At 42.9% G+C, this 21,404-nt stretch overlaps 2 protein-coding genes across 7 annotated transcripts in view; one reads left to right on the top strand and one right to left on the bottom strand.

Annotated features, from left to right (window-relative positions):
* Nucleotides 1-266: 266 nt before the first annotated feature.
* TMEM200C (transmembrane protein 200C) lies at nucleotides 267-8,210 on the bottom strand. Of its 6 annotated transcripts, XM_074340324.2 has the most exons (5): nucleotides 7,716-8,210; nucleotides 6,761-7,187; nucleotides 5,378-5,493; nucleotides 5,164-5,259; nucleotides 267-3,888 (listed from the first exon to the last, which is right to left on the bottom strand). In XM_074340324.2, exon 5 carries the CDS (start codon nucleotides 3,789-3,791, stop codon nucleotides 1,917-1,919), a length of 1,875 nt encoding a protein of 624 aa, XP_074196425.2. In that variant the 5' UTR covers nucleotides 3,792-3,888; nucleotides 5,164-5,259; nucleotides 5,378-5,493; nucleotides 6,761-7,187; nucleotides 7,716-8,210; the 3' UTR covers nucleotides 267-1,916. The 6 variants fall into 6 exon arrangements, with proteins under 6 accessions (XP_074196425.2, XP_088654036.1, XP_019611337.3 ...); XM_088797910.1 differs by lacking the exon at nucleotides 7,716-8,210 and having other exon boundaries at nucleotides 5,378-6,539; nucleotides 6,761-7,235; XM_019755778.3 differs by lacking the exon at nucleotides 7,716-8,210 and having other exon boundaries at nucleotides 5,378-5,977; nucleotides 6,761-7,235.
* Nucleotides 6,821-21,404, top strand: part of LOC141573039 (uncharacterized) — a 44,961-nt gene continuing 30,377 nt past the window's right edge. Inside the window, exons 1-2 of the mRNA XM_088797612.1 lie at nucleotides 6,821-7,099; nucleotides 7,155-7,674. Coding sequence (XP_088653738.1) covers nucleotides 6,821-7,099; nucleotides 7,155-7,674 — 799 coding nt within the window. The remainder of the gene's footprint in view (nucleotides 7,100-7,154; nucleotides 7,675-21,404) is intronic.

The raw sequence follows: 21,404 nt of genomic DNA, 5'->3' as shown, positions 1-21,404 counted from the left end.
ATATTCACTTTGCAAAGTTGTATGTACAAATATTATATTTATATCTGGGACAAAACAAATACCCTGAATTTACGTAAAGCTTTCAGAGCTGAAGGCAATCACAGAGATTACATCATCCACCAGAGGGCCAGAGGGATTAAGTGATTTGCCTAAGGTTATGGGGATAATAAGTAGATATTTCAGATTTTAGCCAAGGCTTTCTTGAGCTCAAATTGAGAGAAGGCCCACTCTTCTACGGCATGAATTAAGACAACATATTATAATGATTATAATTACAATAACCACCATTTATTGAGTACATACTCTGAACCAAGTACTCTTTTCGGCTCTGCACATATAACTTTTTGTCCCCCACCTCATAGCTCTATGAAGTATGTCTAGTTGTTTCCATTTTATAGATTGGATGACTGAGACTCAGCATTTGTGACTTGTTCAAGGGTCCAGTCTCACTCCTGATTCTGCACTCTTTGAGCTGGACCAACTGCTTCACCCATGGGGACCAATATGACCACATCTTTGACTGGATTTTCCTTTAAAATTGGTATTTTAACCTCCTGCAATGAGAGCCTTGGCTGTGTGCAACTGCAGAACTTGTATCCAAATGCTGAAAGGAGGTGATACCAGTCCCGACATTCTCAGCTCACACTCAAAGGAAGAGGGCATCAGAATGGTACATTATTTGTCTATGGTTCTTGAAAATTAACTAACTTAATAAAATCAAGTGTAAACAATCTACCAAATTATTAAAACATCACCTTGGGCCATGGATTCAAGATTGTGAACCTAAAATCAAAAAGTAAATAGTCAACTCCAAGAGGATGAGAAGGGAATATTAAGCCTGGTGTTCTGTAAAGTAATACTTTGAGGTAAACTAGAAGTATTACAGAAAATTACTATTTATTTAATGTTTCATTCTATTTGAAAAAGCAACTCCCAAATGATTAACACTACCCTATATTTAAAAAGTTAAAAATATACTGGAAATTGAGTCATGATGGCGCTGAGCACGTTGGGGACAATAACTACAATCATAGTAGCTGTGCCAGAGCAAACATTTTAGATTTATCAGCTGAACTGTTAAATGTTTAAGGTGTATTAGAAGCATTAGTTCCAAGGCAAAATGAGGCGATACTATGTTTAACTGTTTGTTTGGAAACTTCTTTTATTAAAAAATATTTTTAATATTAATGCTATTTTCAATACAGTTGTGATAATACTCAATAAAGTATCGTGTACTTGATATAGTGAATTTAGGAAGGTAACAGTCCACCTAGATGTAGCAAAATGTAAATATCCTTTTAAAAAATAAAGAGGCCTTTGAGCAGTTGGATGAGCAGAGTGGGGTAGGCAAGGAAAGTGCTCTTTCCTGACATACTCATGCTTTTGACTTTGACTTCATTTAGTAATAGCAGTTCTGAGAGAACTGAGACAAATCCTTCTATGCTCTGCAAAAGCATAGGAGAAAAAAAGCTTGTCATTCACAAGCAGCTATGGACAAAACCAGCGTCAGAGTACAGGGGTTAGGGAAATTAGGGATCCAAAAAAAAGTTGGAGTAAAGTGCACAGTTACTGTCAAAAATATATTATTTTGATCCTAAGAAAATTAAGAGCATTTTGTCTAATGAACTAGATTGCTGACCTTTTAATACATTTGGTTTTCATGGAACATACAATCACCATCGGACATAAAAGACTAGTTTGCCTTTTGTAAAAAAATTGCTTGGAGCTATATACAGGAATCTTGTCAACACAATTCAAGGATAACATTCTGCAGCTCTTTGGGTATTGTATGATTTCCTCAGATAAGTCCACAAGGAAAGACGAATCTGTTAAATTCACTGATTCAAGTGGGCATTTCTCCTATTTTCTCACTCCTCTCTTCACTCTCCCCACCCCCCATCCTCCGCAACTTTTCCCTAAATGCCAGTACTTTCCAGTTCTCCATCCTCTGCCCCTATGGCATGAGACCGGGAAATCATGAAAAGTTTCTCCTTGTTCGTAAATTGCCTCTGCAACGGCTGAGGTGGCAGGTCCATGGGTGGCCCTTGGCTGGGATCTTCTAGGGGGCTCTGCTCCTCTGCAGTCAGAGGGGTGGCGACCTCACAGTCTTGACTTTTACTGGCTATTGCGTCCACAACCGACTCCAAGGAGGTGCCTTCCTCCTGTAGGGGGGTGTAGCCCTTATTGCTGCAGGATGGGTCATCGGACTGGGAGCTTGGCGAGTCCAGCCTGGCAGGGGGCGAGTCCTTCAGCCGCTGATGGGGTGAGGGAGAGGCAGCTTTGGCCAGAAGGTTCGAGTCCAGGTCCGCGCTGCGAGTGAAAGGCTGGCGCTCGGGGGACAGCGGCGCCCGGTAGTCCGGGAGCCCGCTAGTGCTGCGGCGCCGCAGGGCCGCGTATCTGCCGGTCCTGGGTAGGCGGCCGCCCTGCCCCCTGGCGGTGAGCGCCGCCGCTGCCGCGCCGTCGTGCTCCTCCAGTTCTCCTCTCGCCAAGCGCGCACCGTCCTGGTCACCGCGCAGGTCGGTCAAGCTCAGGTGGAGATCGCCCCGCGGGATCTCCCGTGAGCCGCGTTCCCCAGGAGGCCTCTGCCAGCTGCAGCTCGCGCCCTCTGCGTCTCCATCCCCGTTGCGGTCCCCTTGCAACGGTAGCAGCGCGAAGGCGCTCAGTGAAGAGCCCACGAGGGAGCTGGCGGTGCTCTGGCGCCCCCAGCTCTCGGGTGGGCTGCAGGGCGCCGGGCTGCTGCTACGGCTGGCGGCGGCGGCGGCGGCCACAGCCGCAGCGGACCGGCGACCGCTGGCCACGCCGGAGCGCTCGCGGTAGATGCTGTACACCGCCTCCGCCAGGCTCGGCGGCTCCCGCGGGCAGCGCGGGGAAGAGGCCAGATCCGGCGGGGACGCGGTGCCCCTGGCCCCGCTGCCGACCCCTCCCAGTGCTGCGGGGTGGGACCACGAGCCCCTCGCTAGCATCGCAGTCGCCCCGAAGGCGTCCCCGGCGCCGCCGCAGCTCCCGGGCTTCAGCTCCAGGCCCCGCGACTGCACGTAGCTGAGAAAACCGTTGAGTGGCGCGGCCCCGGGGGGAGCCGAGACGGGGACCGAGGACGAGGAGGGGGCGGCGGCGGTGGCAGCCGCGGCGGCCGCAAGGTCTTTGGCACGGAGGCTGTGCACGTCGATGACCGTAGAGTAGAGATCCCGCAAGTTGATGATCTTGGTCTTCTTGTCTCGGTTCTCGTGGAGCACCGCGTTGGCGCAGATGAAGAGGAAGATGCCGATACCCATGATGAGGGGCCCGAAGACTTTAAGCTTATCAGAGTGCAAGTAGGCAGAGAAGATGCGATAGAAAAAACCCACCGACGTGGAGGAGGACGCAGAAGGGGCGGAGGATCGCGCTGGAGGCGTGCTCCTGGGCGCACCCACGGAACCGGAGTTGACACCCCCCGTAATCCCAGGGTGGCCCCTGGCCCGGTTTTTGCTGCCACTGCTGCTACTGTTGGCGGTGGTCAGGACGCGGAGGCCGCTGCCCGCGGGTGGCAGCTGCTTACTTCCCTCCCTATTGGCCCCGGTGGCCTTAGGCCAGTAGCCCATCACCGCCATGGCTATGCCCACCAGCAGCACTAGGATCCCACAGAGGGCGATGAGCCCGGAGATAGAGCACAGCTTCAGCTTGCCTTTCACCACCACCACGTCGTTCTTGCGCCTGTTCTTGGCTTTCCGCTTGCGCTTGGGGACCTGGCTCTGGGGACGGAGGGGATCCTGCTTTCTGGCAGAAATCCTCAGCAGGCCGCCGGTGGCAATCATGACGATCCGGTGGAGTGCTCAGGGCTAGCCCCTGGGGCGGAGGCTTGTGCAGAGGGGGGCGCCAGCTGCCCACTAGCTGCTCCTCCACCTCCTCCTGCTGCAAAGCAGAGGAAGACAGTCAGAGGGTATAGGTTTGGCTGCAGCAACATGCCACGCGCTAAAATTGTCCTGCTCCCTGATCCCACCACATGTGTGTCCCCAACCCCAGGGCCTTTACCCACTAACGCGAGTGCAGCATATAGTGACCAGGGGATGAGAAAGATGGATTAAGGGAAGCGTTGTTGCAATAATTGATAGGAGGTGATAAAATACGTTGAGAGAACGCCTTTTTCTCTCCCCCTTGCCCAATCTCACACTCTGTAGGTAATATTCCAGTATTGTTCATTTCAAACCCTCCTGGCCGGCAGCCAATGGAGTTCTGACCATTTAGTAGAAACGAAATGTGGGGACTCAAAGTAGTGGCTGATGACTTTTCCTGGCAAAAGCCATTCCCTTTGTCCTACTGGAATCAGAATATTCCCAAGGGAGTTGTCACAGGAGTTTCAACTATATGTAAGCCAAGTCTATATGTAAGCCAAGTTTTTGTCAAGGTGGGGCCCAAAGTCACTAAAACAGCCACAAAAGTTTCTGCTTTATAAAGACAAAAGGAATCCATTTCACTGGATGAAAATGAAAGGTCATACATATGCTGGCAGGCAGACAGCTTATTTACCTCAGATAATTAATAGAGAGTCTATTGCTGGGAGAACACCAGAGAGATATGTCAATACTCTGACAATAAAATTCTGCACAAAGTTGTCTCCCACCATTATTGTTCCTACAGCTACAGGCAAGCAGAGCCCTCTCACAGCCTTTTCCTCATCTCTTTTCTGCAACATCTGGACAGCTTCTTGGGGTGGAATATTTAGTTTTAGGTAACTGGTTATGTAACTGAATTCTTCTGTCTGGCTTCCTCTCCTCCCTCAGAGGAACTCCCTTAAAGGTGTCATGTGCTAGATCTCATCAGGGAATTTAAGAGATCCCCAAGAATCTCCAAGAGAAAGATCTCTTTCTCCTGTGGGAAAATTACAACCTAAAAAAAAAAAAAAAAACCCACAAAATTAGTCTGCCATAATAGCTTTCTGACCCCTTATTAATGTGCCAACACTCTCCGAATCCCAAAATTCAAATGAGTAGGCAATTAACTAGGTACAGCAGTCTACATAATAACGATGATTCGTAGAATGACATTTCTTCAAGTGAGAGAACTGCTTTTCCTCATCTTTTTCTCATCAGGTCATTTTTAGGAAGGGAGGGTGGCAACAAATAATGGACTATCCTATAGGAAGTTTAGTTGTTTATAATAAAGTCAAGGTTAGATAAATGCACATACTATGCGTCTTTGTGGATATCTGTTAGCTTCTAAAAAATTCAATCCTTCTGGATCCCCAGAGTAAAACATTTTCTGTTCCACTGGTTGTGTTCCCTCCTATAATAGAGATGATAAAATTAAGGGCTTTGTATGAATTTGAAAGGATTATATATCATTCACAAACCTTCTGGCATTTTATCCTTTATAAAATAATTCATGCTTTAGAATAAATTACCCTTTGTGGGAAAATGTGGGATGACTTAGGTAGAATTTTGCTTTCAATTGGTGCTTGGGTGAAGAACTTTGGCCCTTGATTCCCTCCATTATAGCAATATAGGCAGCATCTTTTCTCTACCAGTGGAAAAACAAATGATAATCAGCACTTGACAATATTTGCAAATCAATATCTCTTTGAAATTTAGTGGGTTTTCAGTAAGGAGAAATACTAGGTAGGTTAGAAAGGGGTCAGTAGAGAGAATATATTTTGTTTTAAGGAGCTGCACCAGTAAGTACAAACTGTAAACAAACAAACAACAACAAAACAGTAAGAGTAGCTTATTGTCCATCAGTCACCCCCCCAAATAAGCACATTATGGTAGTTTTAACATACAGACTGTTGTTTGAAGTGATCCCTAGACTCCAGCATGGTATCTAGAGGTCTGTGGTTATTTTAAAAAGGATTTAGGAGCCAGACATTTTAGAAACAAACCCGGACTCAGTTGGCAGGGTGGCTCTCCCTGAGGAGAGAAGGGCTAACATTTTGTTGGGCGTTGATAAGGTGCACCAGGATGCTGGGTGTCTAGGGGACGAAGGTCCTCAGAAAACAGCTTTAGCTCTGGGTAGAATGTAAGGAAGAGTAGAATGGATTTCAAACATCGTTTACAGAAGATCTTTAAAATTAGTTTAATAGCTAGTAATTAACTCCCCAGTTTATTATTCCTTCAGCTCTGCTGAAGGCTGAACTCCTTTCTAATGTATCACGCTCTGACATGAAATATTGACAACGGTCAGATACCATGGAAGACCCACCTTTGAGGCTTTTCTTCATATATGACGAAGGAAAACAAACTTAGCAGTCGAGGTTGGTTACCCTTGCAAATTACTGCCTGATACTGGTCTTTCCGTGGTTAAGGAATGGAGGATGGGGGAATGTCTAAAAATACAACTGCTTCCAAGAGAGACACTCAAGTTCTCGCTCATGATGGATTAAGCCCCACTCAGTGGCCGAGGCTCAGAGCCCACAGGATGGGAGGGCCCTGCCCTGCCCAGGACTCAGTCAAGGTCCTCGACCCCCGCTCCCTCATTGGCAGGGCAGCGAGCCCCTGCCCCCGACCCCCCTTTTTTGGTCCGCTTATTTGTGCTGGAGTCACATGAGTGCAGCAGCTGGGAGTCCGCCTCTGGAAAGAAGACGGGGGGACCGAAGTGAGGGCAACTGGAACTCGCTTTTTATGGGCAGCGCATCTCATGTAGCCCGCCCAGGAAAATGACTCTCCCCGAACACCTGCCCGGGGGACCAGGGATCGGGATAGGACGGGTGGGGAGGGGCAGCTCCAGGGCTAAGGACAGACATAATTGCTCAAAATGGCAGCACTAGAAGCAAACAATATTGTTCACTTACCCGGGAAGACTGGGGCAGCTCGGGGCCGGTGATCGGGCTCTCGGGAGACACAAAGGAACCATGGAGAAACTTTTTCAGCCCGAGCCGGCCGCGGAGCGCAGAAACAGCGCCTCCGGGCCCCGCATCGCGCGGCTCAGCAGCCCCGCGGGGGCGAGCGCCCGCCCCAGCCTCGCAGCCCCCTCCTGTGCTGTGGCGGGAGCCATTTCCAAGAGTTTCCAAGAAGTGTCAGGTCCTCCGCATCCTGCATCCTGCCTCGGAGTCTTTCTCCCCGCAGCAGCTCCTCCGCCCCGCTCCGCGTGCCCTCACGTCGCGCTCCCCCGCCGCCCCAGCGCCTCTTTTGTGTGGCTGCGGCGCGCCGGGCTCCGCCGGGTGGAGTTGAGCCCGCGGCTGCTAGCGCGGCTCGGGGCAGCCGGACTGGCGGCTGTTGCTAAGAGACCGGAGCCATGACACAGGGAAATTGCTGCAGGATGGCAGTAGGTACCCTGCCCGACTCCGCTCATCAGGGGCGCCCCCGCCCCCCTGCCCCGCCCCCCGCCTCCTTCCCGGCGGCCCCCCTCCCCCCAGCGGGCCTTCCTCCGCTCCCCTCCCCCCATCTCCTCTCCAGTCCGCCGCGCGTCCCTTCGGAAGAACGGGTTCCCTGAGGACCAGGAGGCTCGAGGGCAGGCGGAGGAGGGGGCCGACGCGGGGCACCTTGGACCCAGGCCAGGGGCGCGGGCCAACAGGGCAGGGCGCGGGGCGCCTCGGGATCGGCCTTCCCCGGCCGTGGGGCGCCCCGGGACCGCCGCCCGCCTTCGCGGGGAGCTTTGTTCTTTTTTCTTCGAACTACCTGTCTCAGCAGCGGGTCGGAGAGGGCCCAAAGAAAGGGCTGCCACTGCCGGAGGGTCTTACCATCAGCATCCGAGGGGCGCTTTTGGGTGAGAGAGGGGGGAATACCCCTGCCTTCCTCCCTCCCTACCTTTTTCTCTTTTCTCTTTTGTTGCCTGTACTCTTGGATACGACACCACCGCCTTTGCTGTTTCCCCCTCCCACTTGGGAGCTTGCAGTGTGGACACGCAGCGAACACAGTAAGTTGTCCCCCAGCAAACTCAGGTCCGGAGTGGAGCCGCCCCCACGAGCTGGGCGCAGCGCGGGACTCGTGGCTGCCTCTCTCTCCTATCTCGCGCTTCAGCGAAGCCGGGTTTTGTGACCGGCCTCCTCGGGACCACGCGTCTTCCCCGGGCGCAGGCAGCTGGGGCTCTTCGGAGCTTAGACTCGGCTCCGGGCTATTCTTTGGCCGGCCCCTCCTGCTTCTCCCCTGAGCGGTAATCAGCAAGCATTAAAAGGAAAACTATAACTATTCAGGAATCAGGGTTAGAATCAAAGAGGGGAAGTGTGGGTTGGGAGAATGTCCAAACTCCCTACGTCATTTTTAAAAAGCAAGAGGGAGAGCGAGATCCTGTTTCCTAGCTCACCCCTGGCTTCTCAACTGTAAAGTGAAAATGGCAGGAAAAGAAGAATTTCAAAGTGGAATTTCCCCATGGAGTATTGAAAAAGTAAGAAAGATTTCAATTATCTATTGAAACAAGACAGCCAGGATTCTGGAAGAAAGCAACAACAGAAGAGCAGATGAAGCAACCGCTGTCTGAACTTTGGGATCCAGATAGAAATATTTTGGTGTGTTTGTGTGTGTGGGGGGGGGAGGGGGTCTGTTGTACATTCCGGGTTTTGTTTAAGGGTCCACAGAACCCACACAGGGGGTCTTTGCTGCCCACAGTTCAAGTTCCAAGGTAGTTCCTCCAGGTACACAGCCTTCCCTTACGTTTAAAACTAGAGTATATATTTTTCAGAAAGAACAATAAAGATACAACCATTTCCAGGTTGAAAGAGATAAATGTGGACAATGATATATGAGGTGGGAATGGAGATGGTGGGAAGACAAGTGGGGAGGGAGGAGAAATGTTTCCTGAAAGGAATCCCCTGCATCTGCCTGTTTGAAAGGTGGGCTCTGTCACCATTTCCAAGACAGTCAAGAATCTGGATGATGATTCAGGACCCATCTCCTTCCACCTGTCTATTCCTGATCAGATGCAGAAGGCTAGAAAACAAGCCACAATAAAGGGAAAGTTTTAAATCCCACATTGGATGGTTTCCTTTTAGAGAAATCACTGCAAAGGAGAAATAACTGGGTCTGTCATTCCAGATTTCTTGAATCCCAGTAATTGGTGTTTTGCACAGAGTGGATCTAAGAGAAAAATCTTATCACATAGCTGGCTGTCAGGCGCCCTGGGTGGCAACTCCTATCTTTTGTGGGTCTCTGTTTGCTGAACTGTATAAATGGGAATACTATTGCAGAACTTCCTTAGGATTTTAGGTGGCTTAAGCCACTACTAGTTTCAAATTTCTGCATACGCTATAGTCATCATTTGCACATTTAAAACTCATTGGAAGGGATTTGGAGAAGAAAAGAATCCTTTTCTAGACAAACAAGGCTTGGGACAGAGCTAGTTTTTTCTGATATTGATGATTGCAATAGAATTTGTGGTTTATTATTCAAAGGCTTCCTTCCAACTGAGCTTTTTGGAACTTTGGACTGTTCCATTTAACCCAGATGTTCTCACCTTCAGTAATTTTCTTTGTTTTCAGCTCATGGTATCAGAGGAAGTCAAACAGATCACATCTGTTTCCAGTGGAGTCCTTTATCCCCTCTGTAATAATATAGTATCAATGTACATTCCCAGGGGTTTGCAAGTTATGTACAGGTGTTTTTTTTTGTTGTTGTTTTTTTAATGCTCTTGGCTTTCTGGAACTTATTTTCCTTCTAGTTTCACTGGCTGTTCCGTTTGGATGATTTCTATATTGTGGGACACTCCTTTTTCATTTTGCTTAGGACCAAAGGGCTAAAGCTACCTGATCATAATAATTCACTAGTGTCTCAAGAACTCGGAGCTCAGCACAGCATTCCGAACATGTCATAGCAGGAGAGTAATGCAGGCCTTGGCAAAAAAAGAAGAGGGAAAAGATTAGCTTAGTTTAGTTGGATTAAACTCTGACCTGAAACCTTTCATTTGCTCTTTCTTTAAAACAATCCTTATGTAATTTATCAGTTTCATAATTTATTCACAACCCATTTACTTCCCCTGATCACTTCATCACTTGGCCTGGCTCACCTGTGTTGCTCCTAGGGTCGCTCAGGGGAAGATGGTGGCCTGGCATGGGCCTACTTGGGCCCTTTTGGTCTCCAGGATAGTGCAGTGGAAAAGGGATTTCTTATATCAACAGCTCAGCAACTCCACCCTCTCCACATGCCCTGTTGTCACAGATTATTTTAGGCTGCAGAAACAGAGGTAGTTTAGTGTATTGGGTTCTGGAACTAGTGTGTATACTCCACTGACTACTTAATTTAAGTGACTTAATCTTGCCTGCCTCGGTTTCCCCATCTGTAGTGGGGATAATGACACTAATATGTACCTCATACCATTGTGGTGAGGAGTAAACGAGTTTGGTTGATGTAAACTGATGCTCAGCACTTGGTGTACACTCATTACATTTAGCTCTTATCCTTAATAGTCCTAACATCTCCCTGCTTGCTACCCTCACTCTCCTGTTCTGTTCATACTCACCAGAATCTATGTGGGACCATATCTGCACTTAATCTCTCTGGGGTGACAAGATCAGCTGTTGTGACTGAACTATGCCTAGCCACATGGCATAAGTCTGGTATCACTCAAAGCCTGCTCTCCAGGAGAGTGAAAACACTTTTTCCATTGCTACTTTGCTCATTTTTCAATTAGCCATGGCCCTTTAATTTCAGTTTGCTGGAAAACCCAGATTTAAAACTCATGTCACTCTCTAGTCAAAGTAGAGGTTTCCAAAATACCCAGAGGACCTTCTTCAGACTGGAAATTTGAGGATTTCATAGAAAGGACTCTTAATACTGTTTATGGTATCTCTGTAACAGAGACAGGAAACCATTATCCCAAGGTTGAAAATGCGACACAAAATATTTCACTCCTCCTCTTTCCTTGTTTCTTCTTTGTACCCCGCCAATAAAAAACATGACAAACAAAAGCATGACTAAAGAAAAAACAAACCAAACCTAAGTACTAGATTTAGCAAATAAAATATTTCATGGGACATACACTAAAAAGCAATGTTTTGTTTATCTGAAATGCAGACTTAACTGGGCATCCTGTCTTTTATCTGCATCACCACCACAATATACCTTGGTAGCCTCACAATTTTTCAGAACATACATAAAGGATAAAAGAGCCTGATAAAACAGAAAATAGGAACTACAATAGTGGATTGAAGCCTCATTAGATTTCTTTTCAAACAGAATAGGCAGGAAAAGAAAACACTGAGAAGAGCCTGGATGTAGCAGTAGAACTTAGAAGCCCAAGGGTGGCGTTTCCACAGCTGGGCCACACTTGGCCCTGGGGTTTCTCACAGAGGTTACATGGTTTGTACTGTGCCCGAGGGATGGGCGTGTACTCTGCCCTCCACTCCCCAGGATCCCACAAATGAACCTCTGAGAGATAAAACTCAGTATCATTTTTAAGAACTTCAGTTTGGAAACCAAGGGTAAACTCATGCTAGTGTCATAGTCACAATCAAGCCTGTTTCTTGTGTTTCTGAAAGGTGTCAAAGCATTCAAGCCCAAATGTTTCCACCACAGAGGAAAGGAAATGATGAAAAGTCTGAAGAGCCTTCCTTAGGACAAATCAGAGAGGGGCCTCTACCTCCATTCCAGATAAATGTCATGTGGCAATGACAGCCTTCACCTGTTTTCAGCCCCATTCCTTCTTAATATTACAAATCACCAAGTTCTGAATTAGAGACCTACCAGGGGTTGTTTTCTCTAATAAGTACATTCCTTTTTTATACATTGTTTTCCCTTACAGCCTTCAATTTCTACTGTTTTCCATGTACACCACCAAAACTAACTTGTGTGCCTTATAAAATAATTGAGATCTGAGGTAAGAAACTAGGGTGCATTGTCAGGCCTGAAAGCACATCAAAGCTGAGCTTGGCAAGGGCTTTGCAGAGAGGGTTCCATCAAACAGAAGAGCCAAGAAGAGACCCACAGCTAAATTTGCCCTATGTTTCCAAAACATATCCTAAATGTCCACAGTAATGTCACTTTTATTATTTCTTATAATCTACAAGCACTATGGAAAGATGACTCGTCCTACTGAGAACTAATAGGAACTCACATGTCTGGTCTTCTTTCAAAATTATGTGTGATGTGAGCTTCTGTGAGCCGGAAACAAGAAACACAGACAAGGAACGAGTTTTGAAAAATAAAGAAACAAAAGATTCTAACATCAGTGCTTGGGAGACAGGTATCTGATTCATCTAATAAGCATTTTCTTGAGCACCTTTTGTGTGCCCAGCCCTTTGATTCTTGCTTTTATTCACTCAACAAATATTTATTGAGCACCGACTATGTTATAGTTACCATTATAGGCACTGGGGATAGAGTGGTGAGCAGTGTAAACAAAGTCCCTCCCTCTGGGGTAGGGGAGCAGATAATAAACAAGTAAACACACGGAGAAAATTTCAAAACTTGTTGAGTACTATGAAGAAATTAAGAGGGTGCTCTGACCAGCCAGAGGGGGCAGCCAAAGAATAATTTAGATTACGTATTCAGGGAAGGCCTCACCAAGGAGAGACATGTGCACTGAGAACTGAAGGCTGAAAAGGAGCAAACCATTTGAAAATATTCCCGGGGACAGAAAAGAATTATGGGACATGGCCTTATTAGCCTGTAGTTTAGTCAGATTCATCAAAAAATCATTAGTGACGAATGCAAGGCAAGAAGCTAAAATCTCGAAGTGGTTGAGGACTTCAGAAAAACAATGACCATTGGGAGAAAAAAAAACTGCACTTAACCCTTGAACAATTTGGAGGTTAGGGACGCAGACCACCCAGGAGTCGAAATCCTGCTGTAACTTAAGTCAGCTTTCTGCATACGCAGATTCCCAACTGCCAGTTGGTTAACCTTTGAACAACTCAGATTTGAACTTTGAGGGTCAGTTGAACTGAGTGGGTCAATTGAAAAATAATTGCGTATAAGTGGCTCTGCAGTTCAAACCCATGTTATTCAAGGGTTAGCTGCAGTTAAGGCATACCTCATGGATGTGGGTCCCACCCTTGACCTAGGATAGATTTGGCTAAGTGAAGTGCAGGCACAGAATTAGGCAGTGAGCAGTAACGATGTGGACAGGACCTCTCTGATGGGTAGCAGGGTCCAAGAATGCCAGTGACAGAGATGCTAGGGTACTTGGAATGGGAAGGAGCCTTCAGGTATTCCAGTCCTTGCCCCTCGCTGTGTGGTTTGTGCAGCATCTGCATCATCTGGAGCTTGTTAGACATGCAGAATATTGCGCTGCACCCCAAACCTGCTGGATCACAATCAGTATTTTAACAAGATGTCCAGACGATTTGTGTACATGTTAAACGTGGAGCACCACGCTCTAGTGCAACCTTCTCATTTTAGAAAGGAGGGAACAATTTACCTCACAAAAGATGATCCCCATCTTTTGTGAGTGCATGAGAGAGAGAGAGAGAGAGAGAGAGAGAGAGAGAGAGAGAGAGAGAGAGAGAGAAAGAAAGAAAGAAATTTGCTTTTAACTGTTTCAAATACTGAACCCAGAGGTGTATAACATTAGCATTTGTGGCCAAGTATGTATTTCTTACCTAGGGCAGCACCAAGCCTCTTTTTTTTACCTTAAGTAGAAGAGAAGAGTTAAAACTTGGTCGCATTTACAAGTTTATGCATCTATCTAGGAAATGGGTTTGGTGGGCTTGAGACCTGAATGCAGCTTTCTAAAAGATCAAATTTATTCTATTCTTGCATTACTCTTTGGATTCAGACCATTTATAATTAAGTAACTTGGCCCCTTCTGGCCATGTGATATTGAGCAAGTTACTTAAGTGTCTGCATGGAGTTGTATTGTTTATAAAGGATGATTTATAACTTCTCTCTTTCAAGATATTAGGTTGGTGCAAAAGTAATTGAAGTTTAAAAGGTCAAAAACTGCAATTACTTGTGCACCAACCTAGTGGTTGTGAGGAAGAAATGAGATCATCGTTGGTGGCAGCTGCTGGAATAGCTGTGGGAAAGAGGCTCTCTGGTCCCCTATCATCTCCACCATCCTAAAAAGTACCCCTAAATGGACACATAGAAATAAAGACTGAGTATTTGCGGTGTAAATGTCCCCCATCCCACCTCATCATTGTCCCTAAGCCTATTCTATACAGAAATTGTGTAGGTGTTGCTTGGGGTATAGGCATTGAGGCCTGTACAACATTATTCAGATGTTAGTGGCTGTCATGATGATGGTGAATATGGAGTGCTCATTATGTGTTGGGCACTGTGTCCTGGAAATGCAATGGAGGGCAAAAGCTACCTATGAAGTTTGGGTAAGATCCAAAAGACAAGGAAATCTTTCCCAAATTATTTTGTAGTTTTGAATGAGTCCCAGCCAGGCGGCAGTGGCTTCCTGGTTTCCACTCCCTCACCTCCTTATCTTCTGAGCTCACGTATTTCAAGAGTAATTGTGGTTGGAAGTAGGTTTGATTTCTTCAATCTCATGCCATTGCAACCATCACGTAACACAATTGCTCCACTATTTAGGAATTCAGGTGGGGGGGCTCTTATAACCTCACATTTTGGAATCCCCACAGCTGTGTCACTGAACATATAACTATAGAATCTTAGTGTTTGGGGCTCATGATTGTTAGGAACCAAAGGACCACAGTGAGGAATTAAATTTCGCTTCTGAAGGGGGTGTCACCCAATTATTTTTTTTATTACATACACCTTTCAGATGACTCCATGTAACATCTGTAATACATTTATATTATTTGAGTGTATAAATAGTCATAGCAAAAGAGAAAACTGCATTCCTCAAATTACCATCACTAAGCATTTATACGTCTAATACATAAAACCAATAAATCAGCACTGATAGCATACTTTTAACCCAATGAAACTCTTCTAATCTTATCAGAATCACAAAAGATGTCAAATATTAAAGTGGGCTCCAAGTAAAATATAATTTTTTTTTCTGAAGGGAAAAAGCACACATTTTTCACACTAAATTTACTTTTGAATTTTTATAAAATCTTACTGACAATAATCTCAGCTGACTTTTTTATTAAGGAGCAGATTGCAGTACCATTACATCAGAAAAGTATTACAAATATTTTTTCTAGTGAGAAAGATGCCAACATCACTTCTTGACAGGCAAAGTGAAATGGTTACATAGCTTTTTATAGAGGTGAAATATTAGTATGGTATATTGCAAAATGATATACAGAGAAAATAGAGATACTATTTCAAAATATTTTTGGGTTTCATTCTTCAAAACCACTCCTCCAACGATCAGGGCTTGGCTACAGAAAAACAGGTAGGTCTCTGAGTATTTACATCAAATTGTATACGAACTTAATATATTCACCTTACAAAATGAAGGTGTGTCACAGTTTCTTTAAATTCTTCCCAATCACTTATAATGTCTGGCTTTTGATGACATTAATATTAACAAAATGATAGAAAAATTATACTTTCTGGAAATTTGATATCAATCAATATTACAGCTCCACTTTTTTTTTTTTTTGCCAAGGAAATGATGTTTTTCCCATTTACAGAGAGAAATATATTATGATCAAGACTGAGAATCCACACCCAAGGGAGGAGAATTAGAAAAGATGGTAATTTTCAGCAGGCACGTTAAGAGCTTACATATTCAGGGTGTATATTTAAAAGCTTACTTTAGAAGTGCTACAACTCAGAGAATATCTGCACTTTTCCTTTTTAAGCAGTAAAGGAATTTCTCTAAGCATCTGCTAAAATGAGGGCACAGGTTAGGAGTGTTGGTCTGGCAGGGCAAGCAGTCGTGCTTCCTAACTGGCTCCAGGACTCCATCAATGGAACTAGCTCTCTGATTTTCTGTGCCCATCTATACTGGCATGTAGAGACATCAAAAAGTCAGCTAATCTCTGTCTCTGAGCAAGATGCATTCTAAACCATGTCAAATTATCATTTTTGTACCCTTTTCCTGGGTCATGCTCCACCTCACCAGGTGAGGTAGAGACTGAAAGTGTCCTATTTATTTAAAGAATGTAGAAAGTCAACTAGATAATTTGATTCCCTTTTTGCTTTTGCAGCCATAAAAATCTCAAGGGCATATTGCATAACCTCTTGGACACAATACATATTAATGTACTATTTAAATGGTGCATAATGTTGAATAGTTGGTTTTGAATGATGTGATTTGAAGAAAGTACTAGATGGCTTTTAAAGATTCCTTCCTGTTTTTCAAGGCCTTGTATTCTCACTGTGGAAACTGATAGGTCATTTATGTGAGCTTCATTAGGTTCCTTTTTGTACTTCTCTTGTATAATAAGAAACATTGGTTTATATAAAACATAGTAAAATTACAATGTCCCAAAATGTAGAGAAGCTATTGGCTTTGGTTTTATAACTGCTCTGAACTTTGCCCTCACTTGGATTAGTGATTCTTAAACTTCTTCAGGAGATTGGATGTTTGAAAAATGTCAGAGCTCTTCTTTTTTTTCTTAATTAAATTTATTGGGGAAACAATGGTTAGTAAAATTACATAGGTTTCAAGTGTGCATTTCTATATTTGCATTGTGTATTTGCATTTCTATTACATTCTGTATTCACCACCCAAAGTCAGTTCTCCTTCCATCACCATGTATTTGACCCCCTTTGCCTTCTTCTACCATCCTCCCTTACCCCCTCTCTTTCCTTCTGGTAATCACTAAACTATTGTCTGTGTCTATGAGTTTTTGTTCCTTTGTTTGTCTTGTGCCTTTGTTGCTTTCAGTTTTATATCCCACATATGAATGAAGTCATATGGTTCTCTCTCTCAGAGCACATCTTGGAACATTTTGAAATACTGAACTGAAAATAAATTCATGGATGAGTTTGGATTGAATCACAAACACATCTAATATTAGATTCTTACATAGGCATATAGTAAATATAAAATATTTAAGGAATACTGATGGAAGAAAACTTTAAAACTATAAACCTTTGTCTGATAACATTTTTTACCCCTACAAATTGGAAAAGAATACACTTGTTCATTTGAGCAGTGGGATACCTTGACCTAGTTATGGAACACCAATATTCTTCAACAATATAATTTTTTAAAACATGGCCTTAGCTATTATGATTGTTAGGTAACTAAGAATCTCTGTCTTCCACCATTATTTTTGCTTTTGCCACTTAACATACTGACCTTCAGGATTGCACTGCAAACACCTACCTGCTTTCTTATTCTTTCTTTGTTCTGGCCTTTCAGCAACACTATTTTTCAAGTTTGTCTAGCTCATTAAGTACCTTGTTTCTCTGGACAATACCCCAGAAGTATTATTGGCGCTTTTCCACAGTTGAATTTCATTTGTTTTCCTTGTTTTGTCTCACCACTAGTTAGGGTACTGTTTACTCCCTTCTCCCGATCATTAGTGAACATACAGAAGGTTCACGATCATCAGGGGAATTTCTGTTCTAGTTATTTGTATTCAAGACCTCACTATCCTCAGAGGGACAAGTGCCTAGAAGCTTGTATTGTTTTAAGACAGAGAAAGGGTTCAATCCACTTTTGAAAAAACATGTCATGAACTATTTCTCTACATAAATCAGGTAATAAGCTCACATTGAATTCAAACACCTCTCTTTATTTCTATCTAGCATTGTATCAAAGTGTTCATTCCACACATTATCTAACACTGTTTCATCACAGTATCTCTGTATGAGGTTTATGACAGACTGGTTGTTTGCAAAATTCTCTAGGCGGCTTTCCAGGGGATCCTTCCTTCACCCACACTCTCTGTAAGAGGTTCATGCCGAGGGCCTGTAGCCCTGTGCCTCTGGAGCGAAGCTCTTCTTCTTTCTTTGCCAGAGTCCCTCCCTCGCTATACAGTCTCTCTGGACTTTCCTTTCCTTCTGATCAGGCCCCAGGGATGTCACTTGCCTTCTCTTCTTAGAAGCCACCAGCACCATCTACTCTCCTCTTGATGTTTTTCTCTCCCCAAACTCATTCTCCAAGTGGGGTGTTTCTTCCTGCATAGCACCTTTCTCATACCCTTCAAAGAAATGCACTAACATTTTTCAGTTTTGTTGTCAATCACATGGGCCAGTAGCCTGTGTAATACATAGACTACACTGGAGGAATTTATAGGGATTACAGGGTCATACAGACTGATGAGATAGGAAATGGAAGTCTCATTGGATTTATTGCAGGTTATTTTATTTCTGAGGGAGTGTCTCGCCCATCTTCCCCTCCTGTCCTACAATTAACAATGACTGCACAGATCTATTCTTTGTCAGAACCCCTCTCCCAAGCACTGTGGGCCTGAAGAGTAGGCCAGAACCTTAGGTACACTCTAGTCTCTCAAAGGTGGGTAATTTGCATCTCAGAGAACTTCCAGTTTGGAACAATGGCCCTTGCCTCTACTGGAGCACTAATTCCTCCATTTCTCCTTCTCACTCACTAAATACTGTCACTGCTCTACCACTCTGTCAGCTATTTTAAGATTTTAAGCAAATTGGCCCCTCATTCAACTAGAAAGTAAGCTCAATGAAAGCAGCTACTTGGTCTTGTTCACTGCAGCATCCTGAACCCCAAAATAAGTGACTGGCAAGATCTATCACACAACTTCCATGTTCAATACAGTGAATGGATTAGTGGCCAAAAGGGAAGCATGCAAAAGTGAATTAGAAATATTAGGCAGCACCACATTAACCAAAGAGCTGATGTAAGGAGAAGAATTGGAAGTTGGTTTCTAACACTTGAATAAATGCAGGAACATACCATTTTTCTGGATGTAAAGACTCAGTATTGTAAAGATGCCAATTATTCCCTTAGCATAATGCAATTTCAATAAAAATATGACTGGGCTTTCTTTTTAGCATATCAACATTATTCTAGGGATCTACTCAAGAGACATGAAAATATGGTTTCACATAATTCTTGTACACAAATGTTCAGAGCAGCATTATTCATAATAGCTAAAAAGTGGGAACAACTCAAATGCCCATCAATCTGTGAATTGATAACCAAAATGTGGTACAACATGGATGATCTCAAAAACATTATGCTCAGTTAAAGAAACCTGATACAAAAGATCAGAAATTGGAATTTATCACTCCATTTATATGAAAATCTGGAAAAGGCAAATAAAGACAGAAAATAGATTTTTGATTGCCTAGGGCTGGAAGTGAGATTGAACGGTGATTGCAAATGGGCATAGGTTTTTTTTGGGGGGATGATAGAAATGTTCTAAAATAAGACTGTGGTAAACGTTGCACATCTCTCTAAATATACTAAAAAACATTGAATTGCGCACTTAAAGTGGATTAATTTTGTGCTATGTAAATTACATCTTGATAAAGTAAATTATCAAGCAATTTCAATTTTATTGAAATTGCATTACATAGCACAAATTTTGTGCTATGTAAATTATATCTTGATATTTGCTTTATCTTGATAAAGCAAAATAGAATATCCTAAATTTTATATGTAAGAAAGGGAGGTATGAGGAGCCCAGGCATTTTTAAATTTAAAAAAGTAGTGATGGAACACCAATTTCCTTTGGGAAAAGTCATAGAAAGATAATTTCCGGATTAAAAAATATACACAAATGAATAAGTAGTCACTGAATAAAGTAAGAACCCATGAGTCCATATCTATGATAAACAAACCTTGATCAAATCTTCACACCTTAAATAAGAACTAACCCCAAATATTTGAATTTAATGTAAAATGTAAAATTATAAAATGTTTAGAAAAAAGCATAAAAAATATCTGTGGGACATATTTGGACTTGGTGAAGAGATCTTAACATGCACTATCCACACAGGAAAAAAAAAATCAATAAGTTGGACCTTATCAAAATTAAAAACTTTTGCTGTGAAGGATCAATCCTTAAAAGGATGAAAAGATAAGCTAATGGCTAGGAGAAAACATTTGTAAATTACATATCTAACAAAAGACTCATACCTGGAAAATATAAAGAACTCTTAAAACTCAACAGTAAACAAACAAACAAAAAACAATTCAATTAGAAAATGAGCTATAGTCAGGAACAGACATTTCACCAATACGGATGTGTGGATGACAAATAAGCCCACAAAAAGATGTTCGACATTACTAGTCATTAAGAAAATGCAAATTAAGACCATGATGAGCTATCATTTCTACTAAAACAGTTGAAATTTAAAAAATAATACTGACAATATCAAATGCTGGTGACGATGAGGAGAAACCGGATTTCTCATAAGTTGCTACTGGGAATGTAAAATTGTATAGTCACTCTTAAAATAATTTAGCAGCTTTTTAAAAAATGAACGTACCCTTAACATATGACCCAAAGGTCACACATCTCAGTATTTATCCGAGAGAAATGATATATATACCTGCACAAAATCGTGTACACGATTGTTTATAGCAGCTTTATATGTAATAGTCAAAAATTGGAAATAACCAAATTGTGCCTCATTAGGTAAATGGTTAAAGTGTGCTACATTTTTATCATGGAATACTATAGGCATATGTCAGAGATAATGCAGGGTCAGTTCCTGACCACCATAATAAGGTGAGTATCACAATAAAGCGAGTTGTAATCGTTTTGCTGGTGGAGGGTCTTCTATTTGTAAAAAACAGATCACCTGTGAAGCACAATAAAGCAAAGTACAATAAAATGAGGTGTATCTATACTCAACAATAAGAAGGAACAAACTTGATAGACACATCTTGGATGAGACTCAAGGGCATTATGCTGAGTGAAAAAAAAAAAAACAATGTCAAAAGATTCATACTGTATAATTTCATTTATATAACACTCTAAATGCCAAAATTATAGAGATGGAGAACAGTTAAGTGGTTGTTAGGGGTTAAGGATGGTGGTGAGGGGTCAGGATAGTGGGTAGGGAGGGAACTGGGTGTAACTATAAAGTGGTAGAAGAAGAGAGATCTTTGTGGTGATAGATTAGTTTTGCAACTTGATTGTAGTGGTGGTTACAGATATCTACACATGTGTTAAATTGGAATAGAACTCTATATACACATTATGCCAATGTCGTTTTCCTGGTTTTGATATTGTACCATAGTTATGTAAGATGTAACCCCTAAGAAATATTGAGTGAAAGGTCTGTGGACTGTTGCAGGACTATCGTTGCAACTTCCGATGACTATAATTAATTAAGAATAAAAAGTTTAAAAATTGGTAAAGAAAAAAAAAGTTTGCAGGTATAAATGACTTATAAAATTATAATAACTAGAATAAATTATTAAAGTTTTAATTACAAAATATAAGTAATTTAAAAATATATATGAAAAAGATTTTAATATATGTCGAAGGTGATAATTTTTGTCAGCAGTTCGAGAATTTTTAATAAATTTTAGTAGGTTAGTTATTCAGTTAAAAAAAAAAAAAGTTAGGTCCCTGCTTTTCACTATACTCCAGGATGAATTCCAGATGGATTAAACATTTAAGTGTTAAAAAAGAGGGACCATTAAAATTTTCAAGAAAATGCAAGTAACTATATATTGAATCACAGGATAGTGAGATTCTTTCTAACCAGGAATCAAAGACCAAAGTCATAACAGAAAAAAATTGGTAGCTTTCA

Source organism: Rhinolophus sinicus, chromosome 4 (genome assembly GCF_057876585.1).
Source record: "Rhinolophus sinicus isolate RSI-liver-muscle chromosome 4, RSI-T2T, whole genome shotgun sequence".
NCBI classification, from domain to species: Eukaryota; Metazoa; Chordata; class Mammalia; order Chiroptera; family Rhinolophidae; genus Rhinolophus; species Rhinolophus sinicus.
This window is presented reverse-complemented; position numbering and strand designations above follow the sequence as displayed.

Coding starts and splice junctions, on each gene's coding strand:
- TMEM200C (XM_074340324.2), bottom strand. CDS start 3,791: ATGATTGCCACCGGCGGCCTGCTGAGGATTTCTGCCAGAAAGCAGGAT.